This window comes from Coffea arabica, chromosome 11e (assembly GCF_036785885.1).
Source record: "Coffea arabica cultivar ET-39 chromosome 11e, Coffea Arabica ET-39 HiFi, whole genome shotgun sequence".
NCBI classification, from domain to species: Eukaryota; Viridiplantae; Streptophyta; class Magnoliopsida; order Gentianales; family Rubiaceae; genus Coffea; species Coffea arabica.
The window spans coordinates 21,275,997-21,301,086 of NC_092331.1; the positions used below are offsets into that span (position 1 = coordinate 21,275,997).

A 25,090-nucleotide genomic window follows, 5' to 3' on the forward strand; every position below is an offset into this window, starting at 1 on the left:
TTCGAAAGTTACCCTATATAAGTAGTGTCTCCACTTTTTAAGAGCGAAAACAACGGCAGCTAGCTCCAGTTCATGGGTCGGGTAATTCTGCTCATGAGCTTTTAACTTCCTCGAGGCAAAAGATATCACATTTCGGTTTTGCATTAATACACAACCCAGGCCTTCTCGTGACGCATCAGTATACACAACAAACCCGTCACCTCCATTTGGCAAGACAAGAACTGGGGCCATGGTCAATCTCTTCTTTAATTCTTGAAAACTTGTCTCACTTCGGGCGTTCCATAAGAACCGACCATGTTTCTTCGTTAAATCGGTTAGAGGACCGGCTAGTTTGGAGAAATCCTTGATAAAACGCCGGTAATATCCAGCCAGTCCTAGAAAGCTGCGGACCTCTGTGGGAGTTTCTGGCCTCTTCCAATTAGTCACAACCTCTACTTTCGCCGGGTCGACTGAAATACCCTCTTGAGAAATTACGTGCCCCAGAAAAGCAATTTTCTCCAGCCAAAATTCGCACTTGCTGAATTTGGCATACAGTTGATGGTCTCTCAGGGTTTGCAAGACAGTCTTCAAGTGTTGCTCATGCTCTTTACGGGTCTTGGAATAGACCAGGATGTCATCGATGAAGACCACTACAAATCGTTCCAGGTAGGGCTTAAAAACCCTATGCATTAGGTCCATGAAGGCGGCAGGAGCATTGGTTAGTCCAAAGGGCATCACTGCGAACTCGTAATGCCCATATCTCGAGTTGAAGGCGGTTTTCGGAATATCCTCCTTCCTGATTAGTAACTGGTAGTACCCTTGGCGGAGGTCCAGTTTCGAGAAAACCACCGCTCCTTGCAACTGATCAAATAGCTCATCGATATGGGGCAGTGGATACTTATTTTTAATTGTAATATTATTCAGGCCTCGATAATCAATACACATCCTCAAACTACCATCTTTTTTCTTCACAAACAGTACAGGAGCTCCCCAAGGAGACCCACTCTCTTGAATGAATCCCCGCTCTAGAAGGTCCTGTAATTGCAACTTTAGCTCCTTGAGCTCAGCAGGAGCCATTCGGTATGGTGTTTTTGAGATGGGTGAGGATCCCGGTAGCAGGTCTATTTTGAATTCAATTTCTCTTTCCGGAGGTAAGGCTACTAATTCATCAGGAAACACGTCCGGAAATTCCTTCACTATGGGCACATCCTCCACTTTCAACTTATCTGTGGGGGTGTTAATCAAAAAGGCCAAAAATCCTTGCGCCCCTCGACTTAGCAATTTCCTAACCCGAATGCCCGAAATCAAAGCAGATGAGGCTAACCGACCCCTTATATCCAACCTTAAGGTCGCCTCACCAGGAATGTGGAATTCGACCACTTTTGTTTTACAATCCAGTTGGGCATTGTACCTGGCTAGCCAATCCATACCCAATATCACATCATAGCCCTTAATGACCAAGTTTATCAAGTCCCCTAGCAATTTCCTTTCTCCTACCCACACTTCACAATTCCTATAAACCATACTAGTAACCAACCGTTGATTCCCCGTAGGTGTACTAACTTCTAGGTCGTATGGTAAACTAGCAGGTTTTATATCGATGCCACACATGAAATCAGGGTTAACAAAGGAATGGGTGGCACCAGGATCAATTAAAACTTTGGTAAAACGGTGAAAAATAGGGATCGTACCTTCTACGACCTCTGAGGAATCTGGGACCTGTCGAGGTTCTAAGGAATAGACTCGAGCTGGCACCTTAGGTTTCGCCTCATTCCCCTTATTCGGTCCCGTATTGGTCTTTGGCGTGGTTTGAGTTCCCCTTCCGTCTTGCGTTATGAGTGGGCAGGTAGCAAGCTGGTGGTCTGCGCTTCCGCAACGTAGACATTTACCTCCCTTCTTCCAGCAATTGTCTTCAGAGTGATTCGGCTTTCCGCAGTACCCGCAAGGTCCACGAGACGCCGAACCTGAGCCCTTCTAGAAGTTTCCACCTTGGCCTCTCCCGGTTGGGCCGCCCCTAGACTGAGCCCCTCTGTCGGAACCTGACTGTCGCCCACCTCCAGCTCCGCGTCCAAACTTGGAGGGAGTACCTTTGTCCCCTTGTCCGGAGCTGCTTCCAAGGAAGCCTCGCTTCTTAGCGTGGAAGTTCCGGACTTGCAATCGAGCACTTTCTACCCTTTGGGCCTTTTCTACGACCTCGCTAAAAGCATTGATTTGAGCCACTGCGAGGTCCTTTTGGATTTCGACGTTCAAGCCCTGGATGAAACGCCTGATTCGCCGTTGCAATGTCATGATCAGCTCAGGCGCAAATTTGGACAAACGGGTGAACTGACTCTCGTATTCCGCCACCGATTGAGTTCCTTGGCGGAGTCGGATGAACTCGTCTTCCTTCCTCTCCTGAACTAGAGGAGGGAAGAATTTTGCATTAAATTTCCTGATAAAATTCACCCAAGTCCTGGGCGTTTGTTCCCGTTCCCATTTTTGGCGTATGACGTTCCACCAGGAATGGGCCGCCCCTTCTAATTGGAAAACGGCAAAAGTCACATGCCGTTCATCGGTGTAGTGCAAAGCCACAAATATATCGACCATCTTCTCGAGCCATCGCTCTGCAACATCCGGATCAGGTCCCCCAATGAACTTGGGTGGAACAAACTTTTGAAAACGTTCAAGAGCTCTGTCTTCGCTCTCGACATGATTGCCAGGGTTTCCAGGATTAGGGTTTGGATTCTGGCCTTGTTGCTGCACTACTTGTGTCAGCAAGTTAGTCATTTGCTGCATAGCGGCAGCGATTTGCACATTGGGGTCAGGGTTAGGTCCAGTAGAGGTTTCCCCAGTACCCCTATCTGGTGTGGGTTGTCTATTACTGCGCCCACGTCCCCGTCCACTACGTGTTCCTTCCATAAACTTTACTTGGTCTAGGCAATGGTACTAAACCAATATAAAACAATGCATGTAAGTAAAACCCAAAGCTTTTCCAAACAAAGATATACATACCAAACAAGGCAAACAACACGCATATATACAATCAGTCAAGTCAAGTACAAGCATGGACAATCCCCAAGGGAATGGCCTCATCAAAAGAAATATACACGTAGCTAATCTAGCCGCACAAAATGATTAGCTAAGGCCCTTCTCTCTATCCACCCTATATACAAAACCAAAACTATCCAAAACAACTCTAGGAGTCATAACCTAGACCGACGACGAGCTATGAGACCCACCCGACGGAGTGGATCCAACCCCAGCCTCAGGACCCGCGCATGAGTCCTCATCACTCACGCCCTCAACCACGTCAGCGCAAAGATTCAGGATCGATGCAGCTCGAACCTTCACCTTGCGAGCTCGCTTACTCTCGCGCTCTTGGACCTCCTTCAGCTGAGCGCAGAGGTCATCAACCCTATCCTCTGCATCAAGCACGTCGTACTTCAGACCCTCAATGCGCTCGGCCTGTCTCTCATTGGCCGCCCTAAGTTGGGTCACCTCGGCCTCCAGTCGAGCATTCTCTCCGGCCAACTCCTTACGCTCTTTGTCCACTGCAAACACGAGAGCGTTAGGATAGGCATACTTATGTTTACACTCACACCGTCGAAGACGGTTAGACGGGCTCCAGCGCACGACGGCCCTTCCTGGCCGTATCTGGTACGGGATCACTGGGAGCGCTACACGAGGTCGCTCGCCTGCAGGGTCACCACTCGATCCACTAGATCCGTCCATCCTACACCAAAAGCAATTAACCATAAATAATCTTAAAGGCCATAAACAATAAACCCTCAAATCAAGCATTCCTAGAACACCCAGGCTAATTCAAACCTAGGCTCTGATACCACCTGTGACAGCCCCACCTTCCCCTAAGGCGAACCAAAGGGGTTAGCGGACTGCCTGCCCAACTCTCGCCAGGACTAACAGTGCAGTTTAGAGCGATCTATTGCGTTCCGAAACTTACAAACGCGCATAAACAAGGCAAAAGGGTAAAATAACTCAAAATAAAAAAATGAAATTCGGAGTCGGCCATGAATAGTAACTGACCCGTCAGAACGCAACCAAATATCAAACAAACATTCACATCTTGAACTTTAGCAATTACAATCCAAAGTGACATACACAAGTTCTCAAAAGTTAATATATACACGGTTTGCCAAATTGAAAGTGAAAACGGCCCTAAAGATACATTTAGGGTTTGACTTTATATACAATACAAAAGAGATATACATCTAGTTCATTCGGCAACCATCTATCAAGATTCATTCCAAAAAGAGTCATATTCCTTTAAGGAAAACAAAAGGAACGGTGTGAGCTAATTGCCCAGTGAGATACTATCACTTACGCACACAAGTGCATATAAGCATCAAGCTTTCATTCAATATAGTAAAAATAAGCAAAGGCACACGTCAAATATGGTGATAAAAGGATATAGATGGCTCTCAAGAGCCCTTTTCTCGTTTGCATTTCTTGATCGGACGTCATTGACTCTCTGTCAATGTTCAAAAGTAACCAACCGTAGACTCCACTTTACTTCCACTCCTTCCACCTAACATCCCCCTACTGGGCCCGAAATCCAAACACTTGCACTTTGGTATTACTCGAGTAAACCGAAATCGAGAGTCTCGCATACTACAAGATTCCATATAACACTTCCCCAAGGCATATCAATTGGCACGACTAAGCCCTCGTCGGCTCGATTCAATCAACTACCAATGGGGTTGAGCTCAAAAATAACAATTGTAGTCGTTGGATACTCGTCCAAACGACACCAAGCCATGTATTTTCATTTCAAGTAACACTTCATGTAACATTCCAATCACATGATAACAAGAATATAAGGCACACAGTGAGAGTGATAAAGTACACTTTCACTTCAAGCAATTAACATTCAAAGCATCAAGTTCAAGTATCAACGCCATATATTAACACACAAGTGAGTAGTACACTCACCAAGCTCGCAAATGTTGTTTCATGCACTTCCGTCAAAAGAACGTTGTGCACCACCGTCACGCCCTAAAACATGCAAACAAGTACAATGAGACTCGATAACGAGTCATAAACCAAGGCCAAACATGACCCCAATAGGGTTCCATAAGCATACACAAACATTAGAGGAAACCAGAAAATTCGGAAATGCAATTAGCTTTGGCCCTGAAAAAAATAGTTTTTGACCTCGTTTTGCGGTAATGGCACCAATTTCACTACGATTATCGGATGAAAGTGTACGATACACCGATTCGAAACTAAAAGACAGGGCTACAACATCACAGAAGGTCACTCAACCCAGTTTTGAGTGCAAACAGGTCAAAAATGCAAGATACTACATCAAAACCGTAAAACCAGATTCACAAAACGCATTCTAGCGGAAACATCATAACTCAGGCTCTCGAAGTCCAAATCCAGAAATTCCAAAACCAGCTGAAAGCTAAGAAACAAGGCTACATTTCATCAGAAGGCCTCAACAACCAATTCGAAAGCAATTCCAGCCAAAACAACCAATTACAGGCGCAATTCTTACATTCGGGTAAAACCAGAACAGCAATAGTAATTTCGACTTTTCTCATTCTACACTACTCTGATTGACCTGAAATTTTGTAGGCACCTCTAAAATGTCATTCCCTACAACTTTCATGTTTTAAGATAAGGCCAATTCGGCCTCTAACTAGGAGCTAAAAATTCAGGCAGAATGTTCCCACTAAAACCCTAATTTTCTGAAATTTCTTCCAAACCAGAAATTGGTTGCAATTAATCACTTTTTCCACCTCCTAGAGTCATTATATACCATTTCCAATCATCATAGATAGCCACACAATCATGCTTATATTAAACCAGAAAAATCTCCAAAAATAATAAAACTTCATCACTTCAACCACAAATCAAGAAATAATCCATAATATTGCATCTCATACTATCACTAATCATGATTTAAGCATCAATTAAGGGAGGAGGGTGGTTCTTCACAACTCACCTTAGAAACAAGAGAGAGAAAGCAATTGGTCACCTTAACTTTCCAAATAACTTCACACAACAACTCACAAACACTAATTGAAGAGGTTTTATGGAGAAATTTCAAGTTTCAATGGTTGGTTTTGATGATTTGGAACAAGCTTGAAGAGTTTTCTTCCTTGTGCTTAGAGTAAGAGAGAGAGAGAAAGAGAGAGCCGGCCACTTATGGAGGATTTTTGATGATTTTTGGTCATTTTTGGTTTATTTAAGTCAAATGGTAAGACCATGAATAGTGGTCTTAAAGGTAAACCCACTCACATGGTGACACTTGTCACCTTTTATTAAATGCTTACCTATCTTGTCTCTCTTATACCAATCTACTTAGTCTCATCTAATTATCTCTTAACACCCGGTAAATTAATTCCAGTATCCAAAACTTAACCTAGTTGGCCGAATTTTTCCGAACTTTTCGCACTAGTGGGTCCCACGTCCGGTACATGCTCTTAATTTCTCAAAACCTATTCGATACTAGAAAAATCATCTAAAAATTATATCTGCTCCTTAAAATAATCTAGAAATTTTCCTAATCACGAAAATGCAAAAAACAAGTCATGAAAGATTCTAAAACCTAGAAAATGAAAATTACGGGTTCTCACAACTAGGAATAGTATTTCTATCATGTGAAAGCATATATTTTGAATAGAGAAAAGTTTGAGGGAAACACATTCAATGTTAAGGATTTCAATATCATGTTGACATTTGGGGTATAGGTTTAGGATAAAAGGGTGTAAATTTAGCCTCTCTCATTCATTCATTGTAATTTACTATAATAAACAACTAAAATAACGAAATAAAAAAAGTAAGTCGTATATACATTAACAGTATATACACTATCATTTTTTGATTCATTACATGTGTGCAAAATTTGAATTTGGAATTCAAATTTTACATAATTGGCATTTATCTAACGCTGATAATATATACACTGTCAGTGTAGGAAAGATTAATCCATAAAAAAAGAATCAATCTTATATACACTGACAGTATATATACTATCACCGTTTGATTCATCACATGTGTGCAAAAGTTGAATTTCAAATTCAAATAGTAACAACAGTTAGTTCAAGTCTTGGAAGAGCCTATCCTTGGGAGTGCAATGTACATCTTTTCACCAGCACGTGGCTTGACTACATACGAACCCGTCAGTTTGGATTTGCAACAATTATGCTTTCAAAGTTTCAAACCCATAACACCTTCTGGCTTCTTCGATGGAAGAGCTATAAACATTCGTATAATCTATTTTTTTTTTGTTTTTTTTTTGTCAAAAGTCATTCATTTAGATCATCAAAATCTTTGATACATACAAAGACATGTACATACTAGCTGGCAACTGCCAGATAATCAGTTTGTGCAGCCGTAGAGGTCCACACAGGGAAGCTATTCTTCCACCTAGTTTCGTTGATAAGGTTAGTGGCGAATTTCGCCAAACCATGACTACATGTGTTGATTTCTCGCTTAACAAAGGAGAAAGTACAACGCCAAAAGCATGTCTATTTTGTGCTACCATATATCTGTCGTCCCCCCCACAAAGCACAAAACCAAAAAAAAAAAAAATTTAAAAGGTGAACAGTTAGCTATACAACTCCTCGTATTGGGTGCCAACAAGACACGCAAAGAAAATTTAAACAGGTTTTGACCATAAAGTAACTAAATTACTGGGTAGGGATATAGCATATTTAATATGCTACCTGAAACAATTACGAGAGGTCAAGGGTCCTTTACAACTTTTACCACAACAGAACACTCCATTAGGGTTAACCACCTCTAATCTGGTCATGAAATACCTATACACTAAAGGAACAAGAACGCTACCTAAATCTAAATGCTGCCATATCATTCATAGCTCCCTATACAGATGCATGTAGTTTATCCTATGGCTTATTCAATTCACTAGCAAGTTGAAAAATGACAGTCTCCTTGGACATGTCTTTCTTCAAAATGAAACAAATATTATTTTGGCTATCAAAAGTCTATAAAGCACCAATTAACCAAATAAGCATCAGCTAAAGCCTGCCATATTTTGTACACATCTGCAAGTACACATTACATCACCTAAGTGCAGATGTGTGTGACATTGGATACGTCACTGGACCCATGGCCACTGGTGCACCGGGAACCATGGTTCCAGGAACTGGAGCTCGGACACCATATGCCATATGTGCAGCTGGTGGAAGATTCACTGGTGTCCCGACTGCAGAAACAAGTGGTCCACCCACTGGTTGCCCAATAGTTGTTGTACCATACATTCCAATTCCAGGAGCCGCAGTAGGTGCTTGGGAAGGTGGTTTGTTAGATTTTGCAGATGAACCACTTGCAGCAGGACCATTTGTCTGACCAGTTATTGGACCTTGGGGTACTGAAACATCTCCGGTATTGACACTGGTAATATCATGAATACTCGATCGCCGTCTGTCTTTGTTCATAGAGTTCAAACGAATGAAATATTTCTGAGCGTGGCTAGCCACTTGTGTAGGAGTCCGCGTCACAACAAAGTTGCGGGAGATACTTCGCCAATCACCTTTCCCATATTTTTCCAAACCAAGAAGGAACAACCTGATATCAAACCAGAGAAAGAAAGCAAAGCATTCATCATGACTGCTATAGTCATAGTGGAGGATAAGATTGACATGAAGGTAAGATGAAGTAAAAATAAACACAAAGGGGAAAATGTACAGTATTTCCAAATATTTCTCCTTGGATGAAGAAAATCAGGCGCATGCATCCCATTCTGTAGTTAATTAAATACTTCAGCTAATAGCCAATTTCTTGAGGTTTCAAGGACTCGTCCATTTCAAAGAAATAAAGCAGTAACATTCCTTTTGGTCGTCTATGTACTAAATTGATGGGTATACATATTTCCAGAATCAAAATTGCTAACTTCATTATCTGCCAAAGACACTTTTTTTTCATAGAATGAAATAAATCATAATAGATAATGAAAGGTTCAATTCCAGGACACTGTGTGATCTATTCTTCATCAAGGTTGCATGTTTCTTTTACCTTCCTGTCAGCTATTTGACTCTGAACTCTCATGATTGGCAACAAAACTAAAGGGCAAAGTTCACAAGAGAAAGGGAAACAATATGCTGAAGCAGTTAAAACCCATTTTTGCCACAATCTTAGTACCACATCTATGGCATTGTAACAATTTTCAAACGCAACAGGAAGGATTTGAGGCTTCAAGGTCCATTTTTTAAGCAAGCACGATAAAGAACTGTGGAGGACTGATACTTCCAACTTGTTAGGGTCACACTTATTTGAAGTTCACAAGAGTAAGATTCTCAGAGAAAGGGAAACAATATGCTGAAGCAGTTAAAACCCATTTTTGCCACAATCTTAGTACCACATCTATGGCATTGTAACAATTTTCAAATGCAACAGGAAGGATTTGAGGCTTCAAGGTCCATTTTTTAATTCAAGCAGGATAAAGAACTGTGGAGGACTGATACTTCCAACTTGTTAGTGTCACATTTATTTGAAGTTTTCCAGCCAAAAAGCAGAATCCAAAATCCCATTGCAACATGTGCATCAATATTTATAAGAACACTTCCCATAGCATGAAAAAATAACCCAGTAAAGTCACCAAAAACTGAACTGCTCCAAAATGCTCGGAACAGAAATCATTGTTGCAGGATTGAAGACTACACGATAAGAAAAATTCTGCTAACTGTTTCTCTATCCCTGCTTGGAAAAATTTTTCAGGCATCATTGACAACTTTTTCAGGCTTTGGTAATAAAACCACAAGTTCCAGCTCTCATGCATTCCTCATTAACAGGAATACATTAACTGTAGGTGATTAGCATTAGTGCGCACATACTGAAAAGTAAAAATAGTACTTCATTAAATGCACTGAATATGCTTCAAGAAGGTAAAATCCCCATGCTGACCAATTTCTAAAATGGTTTATAACAGCAGATCTTCTGAATGCCCCTCTTAGACAGTTCCCCTAGAAGATAGTAAGTGCAACTAAAACAGTTAATTTCCATGAGGCTCACTAAACTATGGAATTCTTTTGATCAAGTCCTTCAAGTATGAGTTTCTTCCACTTTGTTCCCTTTAATTTGTCTACTTCTGCCCCTCCAACAACTCAAAGAACAATTTATTTACCATGAAAAGTTCCATGCTAAATATGCAAGAACTAGGGCATTCCCATCAATAAAGTTTAACTGAGAAATCAAGGTTAAAAAAAAAGACAATTTCATGAAATCCTCTATTGATAAGAGGCAAGACTCCAAAGTTTAGAGATTCCACACCTCCGTCCACCAAAAACTCGGTATCTTAAGTTCTGAGGATCGTCATGTATGTGCATCTTTATATTTGTATGTATAGTTTTTATAATTTCAGTGGTATCCTTCCCACAAAGCATCATTACTTGTGTTTATTCAGACACATCCATAATGTTCGACATTCATACTTTACAGTAGAAAGGAAAACGAAAGATGGGACACATTCATGCCAAAATTTGCCTTCTCATAGACAGTGCTCTACGAGATTTCCCAAACTACATAAACTCACAAGGTGCTAGTAATATTTACTAAGCACATAAACAAATTTACCCCTTGGACATTTTAGCAATTATTAGAGATTATTAACTGATTCAGTAATGCCTAATAGATAAGGCATCTTATTACTGTCAATGATGTCTGTTATTTAACATATGAAATTTGAAAATGATAGGTGAGATTAGCTTAAGTCAACCAATAAAGAGAAGCAGAGGCTTCAAATCTACATAAATATAGCCAGAATCTCAGAAATCAAGATAAATGATAGCTATGCTCGACATCCTAGGCTATGCTGGATAGATAATCACTATTGTTGCTTGTAACACAAATAATATAAAATATTACAAACTAGCTAGATACTAGAATTCAGAAAAGGATTGTCCTGAAATCCGAGTTTGCATTAGAAAACTCATAGCTCAAGATTAGTCTAAGAAAGAACCAAGTAGAAGTTCTTGCAAACAAACTCCTTTCAACAGAGAATAAAAGGAGAAATAAAGAATGTTAACCAACGATTAACTCTTAATTGGCACTTTAGATAGTCCATAACATTAAATGTGCCACTTGGCAAAAATACATTCAGCACAAAACTCCACAACTGTTCACTTGCCAACATGAAAACCTTGATAAAACTTTGTTTAATTTGGGCTTTCCTCACCTATTTCTAGGAAAAGGTACTTCAAATTATTGAATCAAAGAGCAGTTTTTAACAAAGACCACACAGATTATTTTCTTTTAAATACTCTACAGACACAGCTTGCATGTAATCCATCTGTAGCACAAAAAAAAAACTTTCAGATTTTTCATAACCTCTGGAATGTGAACATTCACGGAAACATAGGAGGCACATAGCACTAACTCATAGTGGAAGAGAAGTTTACGAAGTGATGAATCCCTACTTTTCTGAAACCTTTTTCATTCTGAAATTTAGGAATAGCAATAAGCAATTCAATCCAATTCACTGCTTATTGCTTCAACTCTTCTATTGGGTTCCAAATATTTAATAAGAGCATATTCCCTTTGAACAACTCGAAGTTGATTTTCAGAGTGAGAAAAAATATATTACTAACATTCCATGTTTGATCTATCAAAATGAAATCCTTGTCTTCTGTTCTGCAAACCATCTATCTCTTCACGTCTCTTTCATTTCTCTTCTCTGTCCTGATAAGTTTCAGCTTTTATATAAAAACCTTTAAAAATATTGTTCTCCAGGATCTAACAACCAAATGGTACATTTGAATAGCAAAGAAAGTGGAAGGTTAAACAAAGCCAGCATTTCCCCCTTCTAAGCGTTTGATTTGCGGGAAAGTAGTGTATCAACTACTCTGCAGGAATACTTTCGTGTTTTCTGTCCCAGAATGCAAGCTAAACATAATATTCTCCATGACTACCAACTTTCATTTGCAAGCTTTTGAGTTAAATGAAACTAAAACCCTAAGTTGTATTTGTTTTTTCTTTACCTACATAAGGTCACCTTTCCGCCAACATGGGCCAAACAAAGTGTAAAGGTTCTCCAAGAGGGGGAAAACAAAGCCAGACTTCGATCAGCATATTTCACATGCATGCACAGGAAGAGACAGAGACACACATGATAATCTTTGTATCTTTCCACAGACTTGTAAAACGATGTTGAAGAATATCCAGAAAAGCTACCTCAAACTGAAAACTAAAGTGACCATTACACAAAAGATTCTCTAATGAGTGGGATATTACTTCAGAAAATGTCAGATCAATCCACTACAAGGAGTTCAATTTCATTGTGCAGCAAGCAAACATAATACGATAAGTTTGATAATAATATGAAATCAATCAGGATGCTGGAAAATGAAGGGAAATCAGAGTTGGCAAAGTTTAAATAGCTGACATATATATGTAACATCCGATGATTCCAAAACAGTACCAATCAGACTCCTGATTTAAAGCTAAGGTACGGAGATGAGGAAGAAATACATGAAATTTATGAATGCACCTATTAAATCACATAGTCGAATTTCGAACTATTCAAGTGTGAAGCCATTTAACGCAACACCTATAAAGTTATAGGCGCTTTTAATCTTTAGTGTGTTTTTCTCTCATCAATCACAGGAAGCATGAAGAATTAGCAAAGGCATCTGGAAATAAAATGCAACCCTAAAATTAGGTAAATTGATATCAAAGTCACTCCTAAAGCTAAAACAATTAATTCAGGAACTAATCCCCCAAAAAGATAACCATATGGCTACAATTGAGAATTAACTTGTCCTACTAGGTTTGAGTCATACAAAGCACGCAAGAAGCAAATGCTGCTCTTCTGTAATAAATGAAAATATTATTCAGGAAGCTACACATAGCACAGTTAGCTTTGGGGTTAATTTGTGCAAGGATTTTGTTTGGCATGGAAAAGCTTTGACAGAAATTAGTCAAAGATTATAATCATCCTAGGTATGACCTAAAATATCCTCATGCCCTTTTCTAACTATTTTAGTGAAACATGGCTTTTATTTCAAAATTCTGTAATTCTAACAAATGTAAATATAACAAAAAAGGATCTCAAGAAGAAGGCTCCTCAGCTGGAAGTAGAGTATCCCAAGCAGAATTTAAAGAATAAATGAGGTGCCAAAAAGGCAAAGTAAGACAATAGGAAAAGCAAGTTCCCCATCCCCTCCTTCCTGCTCTTTTAGCTTTTCTCTTCTTTTCCAAGTTGGTTTTCTTTCAATAGTTCTTTTAATCAGTGTGTAGTTTCCCATTCTGCACTTAACTACAATTCTATACACTTAATTAACAAGTTTATTCACTGACATTTGTCTGAATTATTCCCAAGTCAAGAGTATTACGAAATTTCATGTAGGTATATAACTCACGCTAACAACATTGTGCAGAGAACTGAAGAGTGAACTTGATTGCAACTTTAACCACCTCAAGGTTGGGAAAATAATTGACTGTTTTTTAGGCAACAGCAACACAAATAAGCAAGAAGGGAAAAAATTACATGTTAGTAGTATGGGTAAATCCATACCACCTATTATTATCACATATAAGGCACTGCAACCATAATTCCATTGTGCTTACCTCACAGTAACGTGGTACAATTAACATGTGGAAGATATTGCTTCAGCAACATCAATAAAATCAGAAATTCAGGATAAAATAAAGACAAAGTGAGCTAGCAATAACACAATCCAACCTACCACACTATTTATGAGATACAATATACTTTTTAGCCCATCCCTATGACCATTACGCAGTTAGTAAGCCACAAAAAGTATCCCCCTTGAATTACACAACCTTGTGCGATCACTAAAGAAGGACTCACAGTAACTAAAGGAAGAACCATAGCCTTTCTTTTCTGAGACTAAGTAATACCTATACCATAAGATGACAATAATTAAGTTGAGTTACAGAACAAAGAATTCTGATTGAGTGCAACATAATTTACCTGTGTTCATCCTCTGTCCAGGCAATCCCTTTGCGCCGCTCCTGATCTGATCTTGAAGCCTTGCCTCCATGGTTAGACTCGCTGCTAAAGTGTCCCAAATTGCCACTTTTCTTGCCTGTTCCTTCATCACCAGCTTGGCTTGTTGAACCATCTAAACAAGAACTATAGCTAGGTAAAGGTACACAGCCAGACTCGATCCGATTAACGTCATCAACCAAAATCTCATAGTGATGTTTAATCTCTTCTGAGGATTTTCCTGGGACATCAGCTGCAATTTTCTCCCAACGATCTGCAGAATCCTCAGGATAAGTAGCCAGCGCATTCTCAAATGCCTTATCTTGCTCTCTACTCCAGACAGCACTAGTTGATTCATCAGCTGTCATCTAGCCTAGCTTTCAATTGAGCAATTAAATTCTTCTTCAATTACAGAGAAAGATATCAAACAAAAGCTGAGCACTTCAGATCAAAGCTTGAACTATATTTCTGAACCACTGATTTTACTTAAATGGGATATCAGTAAATTCTTTGGAAATGAAGTTATGTATAAATAGCAAGTGATTGATTGGTAGATTTGAACTGTGAAAGGAGATGTGTCGGAGCAAAGCAGTAAGCAAGAATAAAGACAAAAGCCCTAAAAATAGCCAAGTGAACTGCACTGAGTACCAATAAATATCAACAAGAATCACAAGGAAGTGAGGGAGACGCTAGCTGATGATGAATTCAATGGTGATTTGCTTCAGAAATGATGAAATGGACAATTGTGAAATGCTGACCCTATTGATGTACAGAAGTTAACAACTTCGGTTAGACCATGAGAAATATCTGAAAACCATAAAACCCCAAAAAGGATGCAATAAATAAAAGCAATAGAAAGGCCAAAAAGGGAAAAGAAAAAATCTGACAAATTTATTTGTTGACGGTGAATTCAATTCAAGACAGTAATTAGTAGTACTGATTAGAGCTGTCCATGGTGATGACCTGTGAAAGAGACCACCAAGAAAGAAACCAAACAAAGGAGAAAAACCCAGAAAGTCTAAAATGGATAGAAAACAGTATTCAAAATCCCATTTCTGCTGCTTTCTCTACCAAATTCCAATAGCCAAAAGCCATCCTGATAACAACAGTTTTCACAGAACCAGGCCCACAACAACTATTAGTAGCACTAAAATTCTTACACATTACTCATAAAAATCTCTCTTTTCACAGTCCAATTTTGAGACAGTCAAATAATGAAAGTACTGTAAAAATCCAATCTTTTCACATCAACAACACACCAAAAAGTTGTTCAAGAAAACAACAAAAATGAAATTAAATACTACAAAAAAAAAGGTTCTGCTTTCTAATCCTGTGACTGCACATAAGACCAATACACCAGAGCCCACAGAAGCATACTTTATGGCAAATAGGAAAAACCCATTTTCTCTTTCGAACCAAAAACTAAAGAAAAATAATGAAACAGTAGAAATTCTTACTTTTACAACTAGTACTCTATAATTAATCAGTTAAATTGGCAAGCAGCCCCATGGGGTGGTTCTAGTACCAGTACTTTTCAACCATACTTGAGTAGGCAGAGCCAGTTCCTAGATTCCCACCAACGCTACTAAACAATCTGAAAGTGACAGCTACAATCAAACATGCAGATTTAAAAAGAAAAAAAAACTCCAAAATATTCACAAAATGTTAACCTTTTTTACTGCAAATAAATGCTGTAATCATTTCTTGTACTAGCATACCATATTAAGTACTAGATTGAGTAGAAACCAAAACTTACTTTTATCAAAAGGGATCTTTCCTTAAGTTCTTGTCTTATAATCTGTGGATTTTCTCAGCTACTAAAAATCTTTAAACAGAGAAAAAGAGAGATGGGTTTTGGATTAAATTAGTGATTAGTGAAGAAAATAATGGACTCAAGATGGACTGCAACAGGAATTAGACTCCAAAGTCACGAGAGGACACTAATAAAAGCAAAGCAAGGTTTTTGATTGTTAAAAGATGCCCATAAATTGGTTGTACATTACAAAAATAGGAAAAGGAAAAGAAAAAGTTAAAAAAATAAAAAAAATTGTCAGCAAATTATGACGTTGATAGGTTATGGACTCATGGTTATCCTGAAAAATCAGCAGCCCACAACCCAGAGAGCAAGGAGGGGAGTTGGGTGGGGCCCTAGAGTGGGATGGTCCCACCCGTCCATCCAAACAACTAGTTGCAACAATTGAATGTGACAGCTAATATGGGAGTGATTATAACCGATTGAAGGAAATACATACACGAGGGACCCTTTGTTCAATAACCTCAACTAGCTCATCAAGTATGGAATCTGTTGGTTGCTTTATCATCACTAATTTATTTAAGCCTCTATCTAACGATGCCATTAGAGACTCATTAAAATATAATATTTAAAAATGTAAAATTAAATAAAAAAGTGTATAAATACAAGAAGAGATAGTTATTATTGGTATGTATATACATAATAGATTAGATAAAATTTAGATATATTAACGAGAACATTCTGACGTGTATATAAATATTAGTATGTTTTAGTCATTAAAATTTTTCTAATTTACCAAAGATAGCCACCTTAACTAGCTATAACTTATATTTTTGGACAAACCAAAAAATGTGTGTTTTTATCAGTTGAGTGAAAAAATGTACGTTTTTACTAATTAAATAACTATGCAATTACGTTTTTATTAGTTGAAAGACTATTTTGGTAAAAAAAGAAGAAGTGTATTTGACTAAAATAAGGAATCTTAAATAATTAAGTGATCTTTTGTGCTATTTGCTCTTATTAATAATCATCTCATACGAACACAAACATATACGGAACTAATGTACATTAAATTTTAATAGTAAGATGGTTGTATAGTAAAATTTTTCACGGCTAGCAAAATTGCAAATGTGGGTATTTATGGGATGCCATATTTTGTTATGTCGTGTCAAAGTCTTTCAAATCTCAGTCATTTCGAATTTGTTGGTTTGACAAAACAGACCATGATTTGGGGATGAATTTTTGTTATGAATTTTTTGTACTTTTGTTTGTATGACGTCTTTGGTCTAGCTTGAGATGTACCATTGATATATTGTTTCGTGCTTGCAAAGGTTTGTGAAATTATACAATATAAAATAAATTAATTTTTTATATACTGATAGTATAATGATTTTTTTACACTAATAATTATGAATGTATGAACATGTGCATGATTTGAATTTCAAATTTGAATTCATATTATATATCAATGATCTAAACCTACTAGTATAAAAAAAATTATACACTAACAATGTATAAAAAAGTTATCCAATGAAATTATTAGACTAATCATCCATAAGTTTTAAGCTGATTATAATCTAATTGAGTATTAAAGATGCAGAAAATCTCAAGAGTAAAGATAAAATATTCGAATTGAAGTATTATTGATGGGCTAATTTTCACTGTTGATCATACTTGAACTTACTCTTCGATGCAATTTAATGCGACGGGAACTAATAATCATTGTTGAAATTAATTGTTTCTATAATTTTTTATGCCTGTTTTCTCCCCCATGCATTTATATGACACAAAATGATATACTGTACATAATCTTCAATCCAAATGGGTGCCATCTTAATAAATTGTCTATTAGAATAGGAGGAGGAAGGGGGATTGAAAATGGAGCAACGAGCAAAGCATGATTTTTGTTTTGTTTTTTTCAGTAGGAAAATGGTGTAATTTGAGAATCAGTGAGGAGGTAAGATTTGAGCTCAATACCTCCAATTTTTTAGATCTCAACCTCAGCAACTGTACCAAAACCTCCTCAACGTGCAGAGCATGATTGTATGTTTTATGGGTGAATCATCACCTTCTCCCTTTGAGCATGAAATGATACAAAGTTTTCTGCAAACTCACTCTTTGAGTCACTGCCTCTTTTCAGACTATTTCTCAATTGGACCAAATCAACTTGTTGAATATTATATGTTATCCTATCTAGATGATAGGAGACAAAAAGATGTTAGGAGTGGGACCTAACCAATTATTTGTAAGATAAAAATTAGGGTTAATTCCACTTTGTCCCCCCAAACTTTGGACGATTACTCACTTAAGTCCCTAAACTTTAAAATGGAACACTTAAGTCCCAAAACTTATAAATACCTCCCACTTAAGGAAAATTGTTAACAAATCCTGAATGCCGTTGGTTGTCGAAGTGTCCCATTTTATAAGGGTTTAGGGATTAAAGTGTCACATTTTATAAGTTTAGGGACTTAAGTGGGAGGTATTTATAAGTTTAGGGACTTAAGTGTCCCATTTTGAAGTTTAGGGACTTAAGTTGATAATCGTCCAAAGTTTGGGGGGACAAAGTGGAATTAACCCTAAAAATTAACATCTGATTCGTAAAGGTGACGAAGGGATTATGTTTGCACTTGCAGTAACAATTAACAAAGAGGGAGATTCTTAGGTGGACAATGCCTTTTGTTGGCGTTAGGGAGACTTCTACGCCACCATTTGAACTAGTGTACATCCATTCATCTACTTTTCGTCTACTGTCATTTATACTACTATATTATCAAGTTTTCATTAGAATGAAATCACAGGTAGCTCTAAAAACAATGCTAAATGCAGGTCAAATAGAGAAAGGTTGAAATTACACGGTGTATAGATATTAGTGTTAATGAGTACGTACTTCTTATCCAATCATTAGCAATCGTATCTTTTTTCTTAGTTGTAGGCATTATTGGTAGTAGTTCCCAAGTTAGGTATTCTAAGATCCTTTTAATTGAGTGGAATGATCTATTCTAATGTGAATTAAGCTCCTCATTGAAGTATACATGTAATAATCCAAAATATTTTTAGTTTAAGAGAGACACTAAACCTTACAATGAGAAAGAAAAATGAGGAGAGTTGAGAATCGAACACGAATTCTTACATATGATAAGAGAAAAGAAGGACAAGTTGAGGGTCAAAGCAGAATTTCATATTTCGTTCTTTTAGTTTTGAGCTTTCTGAGAAAAAGTTTTGAAACAAAATGCATACTAAATAACTAACAAAATGGATCAAATGATTTATATCTTTGTTATGTATTTTATGTAAATTCATAGAACCGTTATTTACTTATTGTTAGTTTTCCTCATAGAGCGTACTTCTTTGGAATAAATTCTTTACTTCTTGCAAATTAGCATGCTAAATTAGTTGACTATAAAAAATAGGATAGTTATCCCAATTTTTTTTGGGATAAAACACAAGCCAATAATATTAACAAACTTGCTTCATTGACCAACACGATTTGTTTGACAAAGAAAGTTGCATTAATGACAGAAAATATATAAAACATGTCACAAATATATCGGATCTGATAAATTATTACATTTAATAGAGTTACAAAATAAGAAATTACACTATGAATCACAAACCATCAGATCTGACTAATTGCATAAACTACTATATAAGTATTTATGCATATTTATTCTCTCAGATCTGCCATCCAATTGGTTCATGTTCAAAATCAGTATTGAGCTTTGATGAGAATATCTAAGAAATTTCAGATCTAATATCACATCTAATATATTGATATGAAAAAACTCTTCAATCTTAAAAAAATAATAAAAAATTAAATAAAACTTCCATTAGAATAGCTTAGGAGAGAAGAAAACTTTTACTAATAAACACTAAGAAAGAGAAAACTCTCAGTAAAATAAGCTAGGAGAGACTTTATTAAATATAAAACAAAAATAGTTGAAGATAAAGGGAGATCATGACCTGAAGATCTCTTTCCTATAGAGAAAAAATAGTGAAGAGAAGGTTGAGAGTAAAGCCATAAAGAGAAGGCAGCAAGAACGGGTTAGCTGAGAAAAAATCGAGCACTATTCTGAGTGGTAAATTATGTTATCCCAATTTATTTATATATGTTGGAGAAGCAATGGATTCATAGTAACTAGATGTAATTTTGACTAAAAGTATATAAGTGAAATTGTAGTAAACTATTTATAAAGTAATGAAATTTAGATGGCAGCTGCCCGTTTGCCTCTCTAATAACCAAGGACTACCGAATTACTAATTGTTAATTGATAAGCACCCTTATAACAACCAATTACTACTCCAAGAAATTGATCCTATGCAACTCATAACGAATACTAGCATTGGACCTACCTAATCAAACTACACAAAGAAACATTAACATATTAAAGCAAACAAACTACTAAAAATTTGGTCTAATTTTTTCTATAGTTCTTGTTTTAAATTAAGGTCCTCAAACTTGGACATGCCCAACATTCACTTTAACTTCACAAATGCCTTCATAAAAATATCATCATCTTGTTTGTCAGGTACGCAAAAATCGGATCTCAATCTCTATCTCAAACCAATTTACATGTGAAGTGATATTGGGTGTCAATATACTTATTGTGCCCGTGGAAAACTAGATACCTTGGATCATCACTTGAGTGAAAAAAAAAACCATGAGTTTGAGTATTAGTAGTTGCAATATACCTAAGCATCCTCTCAGATGCTTGTAAGTGTGGATTCTTCCTAAGTTTGCTAATCAAACCAAAATTCAAATTGATGTCTAGTCTTGTAGATGTCAAATATTTTCAAACTCCACACAAAAGTTTTGAATCCATAGATCCATCAGTGCCCTTCTCAGTTAACTTTAATTATTTTTTTTTGCCATAGTTAAAATTTGCTTTATTGTATTCATCTTAAACTTCTTCAAAATGTCAACTATATATATGTTTTGTTTGAAAAATAAAAATACCATGATTAGATGAAAAAAAACCTCCACTTTGAGGAAATATGACATCACATGAGAAGAAGATCTAATGTATAAAATGTGCTTGCATGGACACCTCTAAAAACCAGAATAATAAAGTAAGCATTTCTGGTACATTATGCTATCAGGACTTGTTTCAAATCATACAAAACCCTCTTCAACTTGCTTATCTTACCTTTTTTATTTAATTTGACAAAGCTTGCTGGCCGTACTAAATAGACCTGTAATATTCCAAAAAAATAATAATAAAGAGGGGCTTGTTTTGTAATTAAAATACTTGGAGAAAATTTTGTGAATTAAGAAAAATAACAAAATCGGAAATCTAGTAAATCCCGTGATAGTTCAGTTAAGGAAACACAACAAAATGAGAGAGAGAGAGAGAGAGAGAGAGAGAGAGAGAGAGAGAGAGAAGAAGAAGAAGAAGAAGAAGAAGAAGAAGAAGAAGAAACTCTCTAGGTAAAGAAACGCACTATCAAAAGAGTTGAGCTGGTTGTGAACAACAGGGGAGTAGGCTCAAAGATCAAACATCCAAAAAGAAAAGGGTAAAATATAAAATAACCTCCTGTGGTAAACCTAATACACAGAAAAGCCCCCCATAATTTCAAAATATACAACACGACACCCCGTACTTTGAAATTTCAAAAACTAAACCGATTAAACTTACCTCTTGGTGCTTAGGAAGCTAGGAAAGGTGAAAGTCTTGGGAGAAAGAGCTTGGTTCTTCATTTAGCAACAAGTATTGGAAGGTATAAGATGATCCACTCCCTTCATCTTTCTTAATCTTACTAAGTATGGTATAGAAGCTTTGAATCTTGGCATACTAGGGATGATTTTCTAGTTTTGGGTTGTGTAGTGAAAATTTCAGCTAGGGTTTGTATTTCAGCTTTGATTATTGATGTTTAGCTAGCAAATGTTGTTATTGAGCTTGGAAATGGAACTTGCAAAGTGATTAGTGGTATATTTATTACTTTTTATAGTTGAAAATTGCATTTCCAGCATTTGGTGGTGAATTTTAGTTCTGTCCTGTTTTTGTAATAAATTTGGGCTGTGAATTTCTCCATATATTAGATTGAATCAGCTTTTGGACAAACCATGAAAGTTATAAGGATTTGAGTTAAATTTCTACCTACAAAATTTAGATCAATTGGATCATTTTAGCTTATGATTTGGCCAGAACACTCCTGACTGCGCAAAATCTCTAATTTTCCTTACCTATTTTTCATGTTCTTCTGACCGTCCATTTTTTACCCTGAAAATGCGAGAAATGGGTGTCGATGTCTTCATAGGAAATGTAGGTCTATGTCTTAGTTTCGAAACACTATAAAATTTATTTCAATTCGATATACCTAACTACAGTTATGACCAAAATACCGAAAGATGACAAATTTGCCGCTCATAATTTCTTCTTTAAACTGGTTTCCAACTTTGATATTTTGGTTTGTTTAGTTGGTTTTGAAGCCTTGAATAGATGTATGTTGTTGATTATTGTGACGATTGGCAAAATTTGCTCATATTTCTTAAAATTCCCTCTTATTTTGATTAAATTACTTTATAATATCTTTACTACTCATTTACTCCCTCAATAGTTGTAATGAATAAAAGATTTAAGAGTTTTACCCTTAGTTTTATAGTTCAGGTAAATTAGGGTTTTCACGTATTTTGGTAGTGTGATTAATTATGGAGGTGTGTGTATTAAATTTGGTGGTTAAGAGTGAGTTTTATATAAGAAAAAGTGTATGATTAGAAGTGATAATAATAAGTTAGTGAATCATAACTTAAAATACTAGTACGGGCGAGTTAATGAAAAATGGTTCGAACCGACGTGCACTGTTTGCTATCGATTGAATACATCATTTGAACGCTATTTTATTACCTTAATCTCCTTTCTTTTATTTCAGAAAAATCAACCCTAAAATATCCTTAAAGTGGCCGAAATTCTTGACCAAAATAAGAGAGAGAAAAGAAAATTTTGAGATTCAATCTTGTTGGGACAATGGCGGCAATCCAAGAGGTGTTTGACCAACAAATTTTCCTATCTTCTTAACTTTGTTTTGGACCAAAATTCCTGCACTTTTTCTTCATCTTGGCAGAGCTTGAGGAGAGTGTAGACAGTGGAATTTCAATTAATTCTTAGAATTACCATTGGTCTATAAATTATTTTTGTGGCTTATTTCTATCCATTCAGGTATTGCCGTATGTCATGTACTCTTGAAAAAATTGGTTATTAAATGGCCAATTATACTTTGCCACGTGTCAAGTCGAGGTGTTCCAATCAATTGAAATTACTGGGATGTTTCCGCCAACCAAATCATATCATATCACATGTCTATTTGATAGACATCTAAATATTTATTTCTTGTTAAGGAGATAATATTTAGAATTGTTTAATTTGTATGTATTTTATATACGGCAATAGCTTGTCCAATCAAATGACGCCACGTCACGTGTTTGGCTAATCAAGGAATTACTTATTGGTATTATCTCTTTATTAGTAAATACAAAATGAAGAGATAATATTTAAGTGCACAGTCCTAATATGACTGCACGTCTTGCAAGACAAGTAAAGTGGTATACAGGTCTTCAACCTCTACCTCATACCACAACTATAAATAGGGGCCTCTCTACCAAATCAGGGGACAGACACCAAGAGGCATCTCATACGTTCAAGTACTGAAGCTCCAAGCTACAAAGGTCTGGATCTTCAAGCTCTCCAAGTCTCCTATTTATCAAGACTTGAATCTTCAAATATCTTCTAAATTCCTCAAATCTTCCATCTCAAGATTTGAAGGAATCGGTGGTGGATTCAGGAACAAGTTACGAAGCTCTTGGATTAGTATTCGAGGAGGAGAATCGAAGGAAACTCTCTACAGGTTCGAGAAAATTTCAGAGATTGTACCCACATATTTTCCTAAAATTATATATTACATATTTGTCGTGTATTTCTTTTTTTCTTATCATTTTGTAGACTTGAAATTTTAATCGCGTACAAATTTTTGGCAGTCCCGGTGGGACCATCTTTACCTTCCATCTCTTTTTTTCGAATATTCAATTACATACATCATCAATGGCACCAAAGAGCTAGAAAATCATGATTGCACGTTCCAAGGCTACTGATGCTAAGCCTATTCAGGAAGCTACACGTGTTGCTACCAATACCTGCACTATTGGTCCTGTGACAAGGAATATGACGAGAGCCTCCACCCAAAGTAGCACGGAAGCTCCATCGGCGTCAACTCCCATTTTTGGTTCAACATCACCAATGAGCTATTCTTCCACGATGGGAATCGAAGACGTTCCTGCCTCGATTGAGAAGGCTCTTGTCATGCTCGAACTTGGATCCAAATCCAAATTTTCTAAGCATGATGATGATTTATCAAGCACTGGATCAGCCTCTTCCCATGAAACTCTTCAATCAAAATTTTTATTGAAAATCCCGCTGTCTCTTCTGCTGCAATACCTGCTATGATGACAAACACTTTAAGTCTCGAAAAACAAGTTTCGAACATGTCCAAAATGATGGAAACCATGATGAAACACATTAAGGACCAAGATGTTCTTATCACTCAACTGCTCATCCAAAAAGATCACGTTCCTGAAAGAAGCCATGTGAACCCTAAGGAGCACCAAGAGCGTGAAATTCTCTCCTCTAAAGGCAAAGACAAGGTGAAAGAAGTATATGTGACCGCCGAAAGAACTATTCCCTTAGAACAATTGAAGGAACTTGTTGAAAACATGATTAAAGGCAAAAAGGAGAATGGTTCAAAGTTAACTTTTACCTACTCCAAGCCTTACACTGCTAGAATTGACAACCTAGCAATGCCTGCTGGATATCAATCACCTAAGTTTTAACAGTTCGATGGAAAAGGCAGTCTAAAACAACATATGGCGCATTTTATCGAAACCTGCAATAATGCTGGAACCTATGGTGACATACTAGTCAAACAGTTTTTTCGATCCTTGAAAGGCAACATATTTGATTGGTACACTGATCTCACACTAGGATCCATCGACAGTTGGGAACAATTGGAGCAAGAGTTCTTGAATCGCTTCTACAGCACTAGAAGAACCGTTAGTATGTTAGAATTGACTAACACTCGCCAAAAAAAGGATGAACCCGTGGTCAACTACATCGATAAGTGGAGAAGTCTGAGTCTTAACTGCAAAGATAGGCTGTGTGAGAACCCGTAAAACCCTAATTATTTTCCTAGGGTTTATTTCCCCTTAATTGCATGTTTTCTGCATTTTCGGGCCTAGGAATATTTTTCTGGTAGATTTTATGAGTAATTATAGTTTTTTAGATGATTTTTCTAGTATTGGTGAGTTTTTAGAAAATTAAGAATATATTTTGGACGTGGGACCCACTAGTGCGAAAAGTACGGCAAAATTCGGCCAATAAGGTTAAGTTTCGGATACTGGTGGAAATTTATCGGGTGTTAAGAGATAAGTAGAGGGTGACATGGCATTGATGTGAGAG

At 36.9% G+C, this 25,090-nt stretch overlaps 1 protein-coding gene across 5 annotated transcripts; it reads right to left on the reverse strand.

The window, feature by feature from the left end:
* Positions 1-7,534: 7,534 nt before the first annotated feature.
* On the reverse strand, positions 7,535-15,921 carry LOC113719128 (transcription factor SRM1-like). 5 transcript variants are annotated; one of them, XM_072072303.1, is made up of 4 exons: positions 15,651-15,921; positions 15,420-15,488; positions 13,880-14,267; positions 7,535-8,517 (listed from the first exon to the last, which is right to left on the reverse strand). In XM_072072303.1, exons 3-4 carry the CDS (start codon positions 14,260-14,262, stop codon positions 8,013-8,015), a joined length of 888 nt encoding a protein of 295 aa, XP_071928404.1. In that variant the 5' UTR covers positions 14,263-14,267; positions 15,420-15,488; positions 15,651-15,921; the 3' UTR covers positions 7,535-8,012. The 5 variants fall into 5 exon arrangements, with proteins under 5 accessions (XP_071928404.1, XP_071928405.1, XP_071928406.1 ...); XM_072072304.1 differs by lacking the exon at positions 15,420-15,488; XM_072072305.1 differs by lacking the exon at positions 15,420-15,488 and having other exon boundaries at positions 13,880-14,271.
* Positions 15,922-25,090: the final 9,169 nt, after the last annotated feature.

Excerpts from the sequence above, each read along its gene's own strand:
- LOC113719128 (XM_072072304.1), bottom strand. The coding sequence starts at position 14,262 with ATGACAGCTGATGAATCAACTAGTGCTGTCTGGAGTAGAGAGCAAGAT. Across the intron at positions 8,518-13,879 it reads TGGACAGAGGATGAACACAG|GTTGTTCCTTCTTGGTTTGG; the intron begins GTAAATTATGTT and ends GTTTGATATCAG.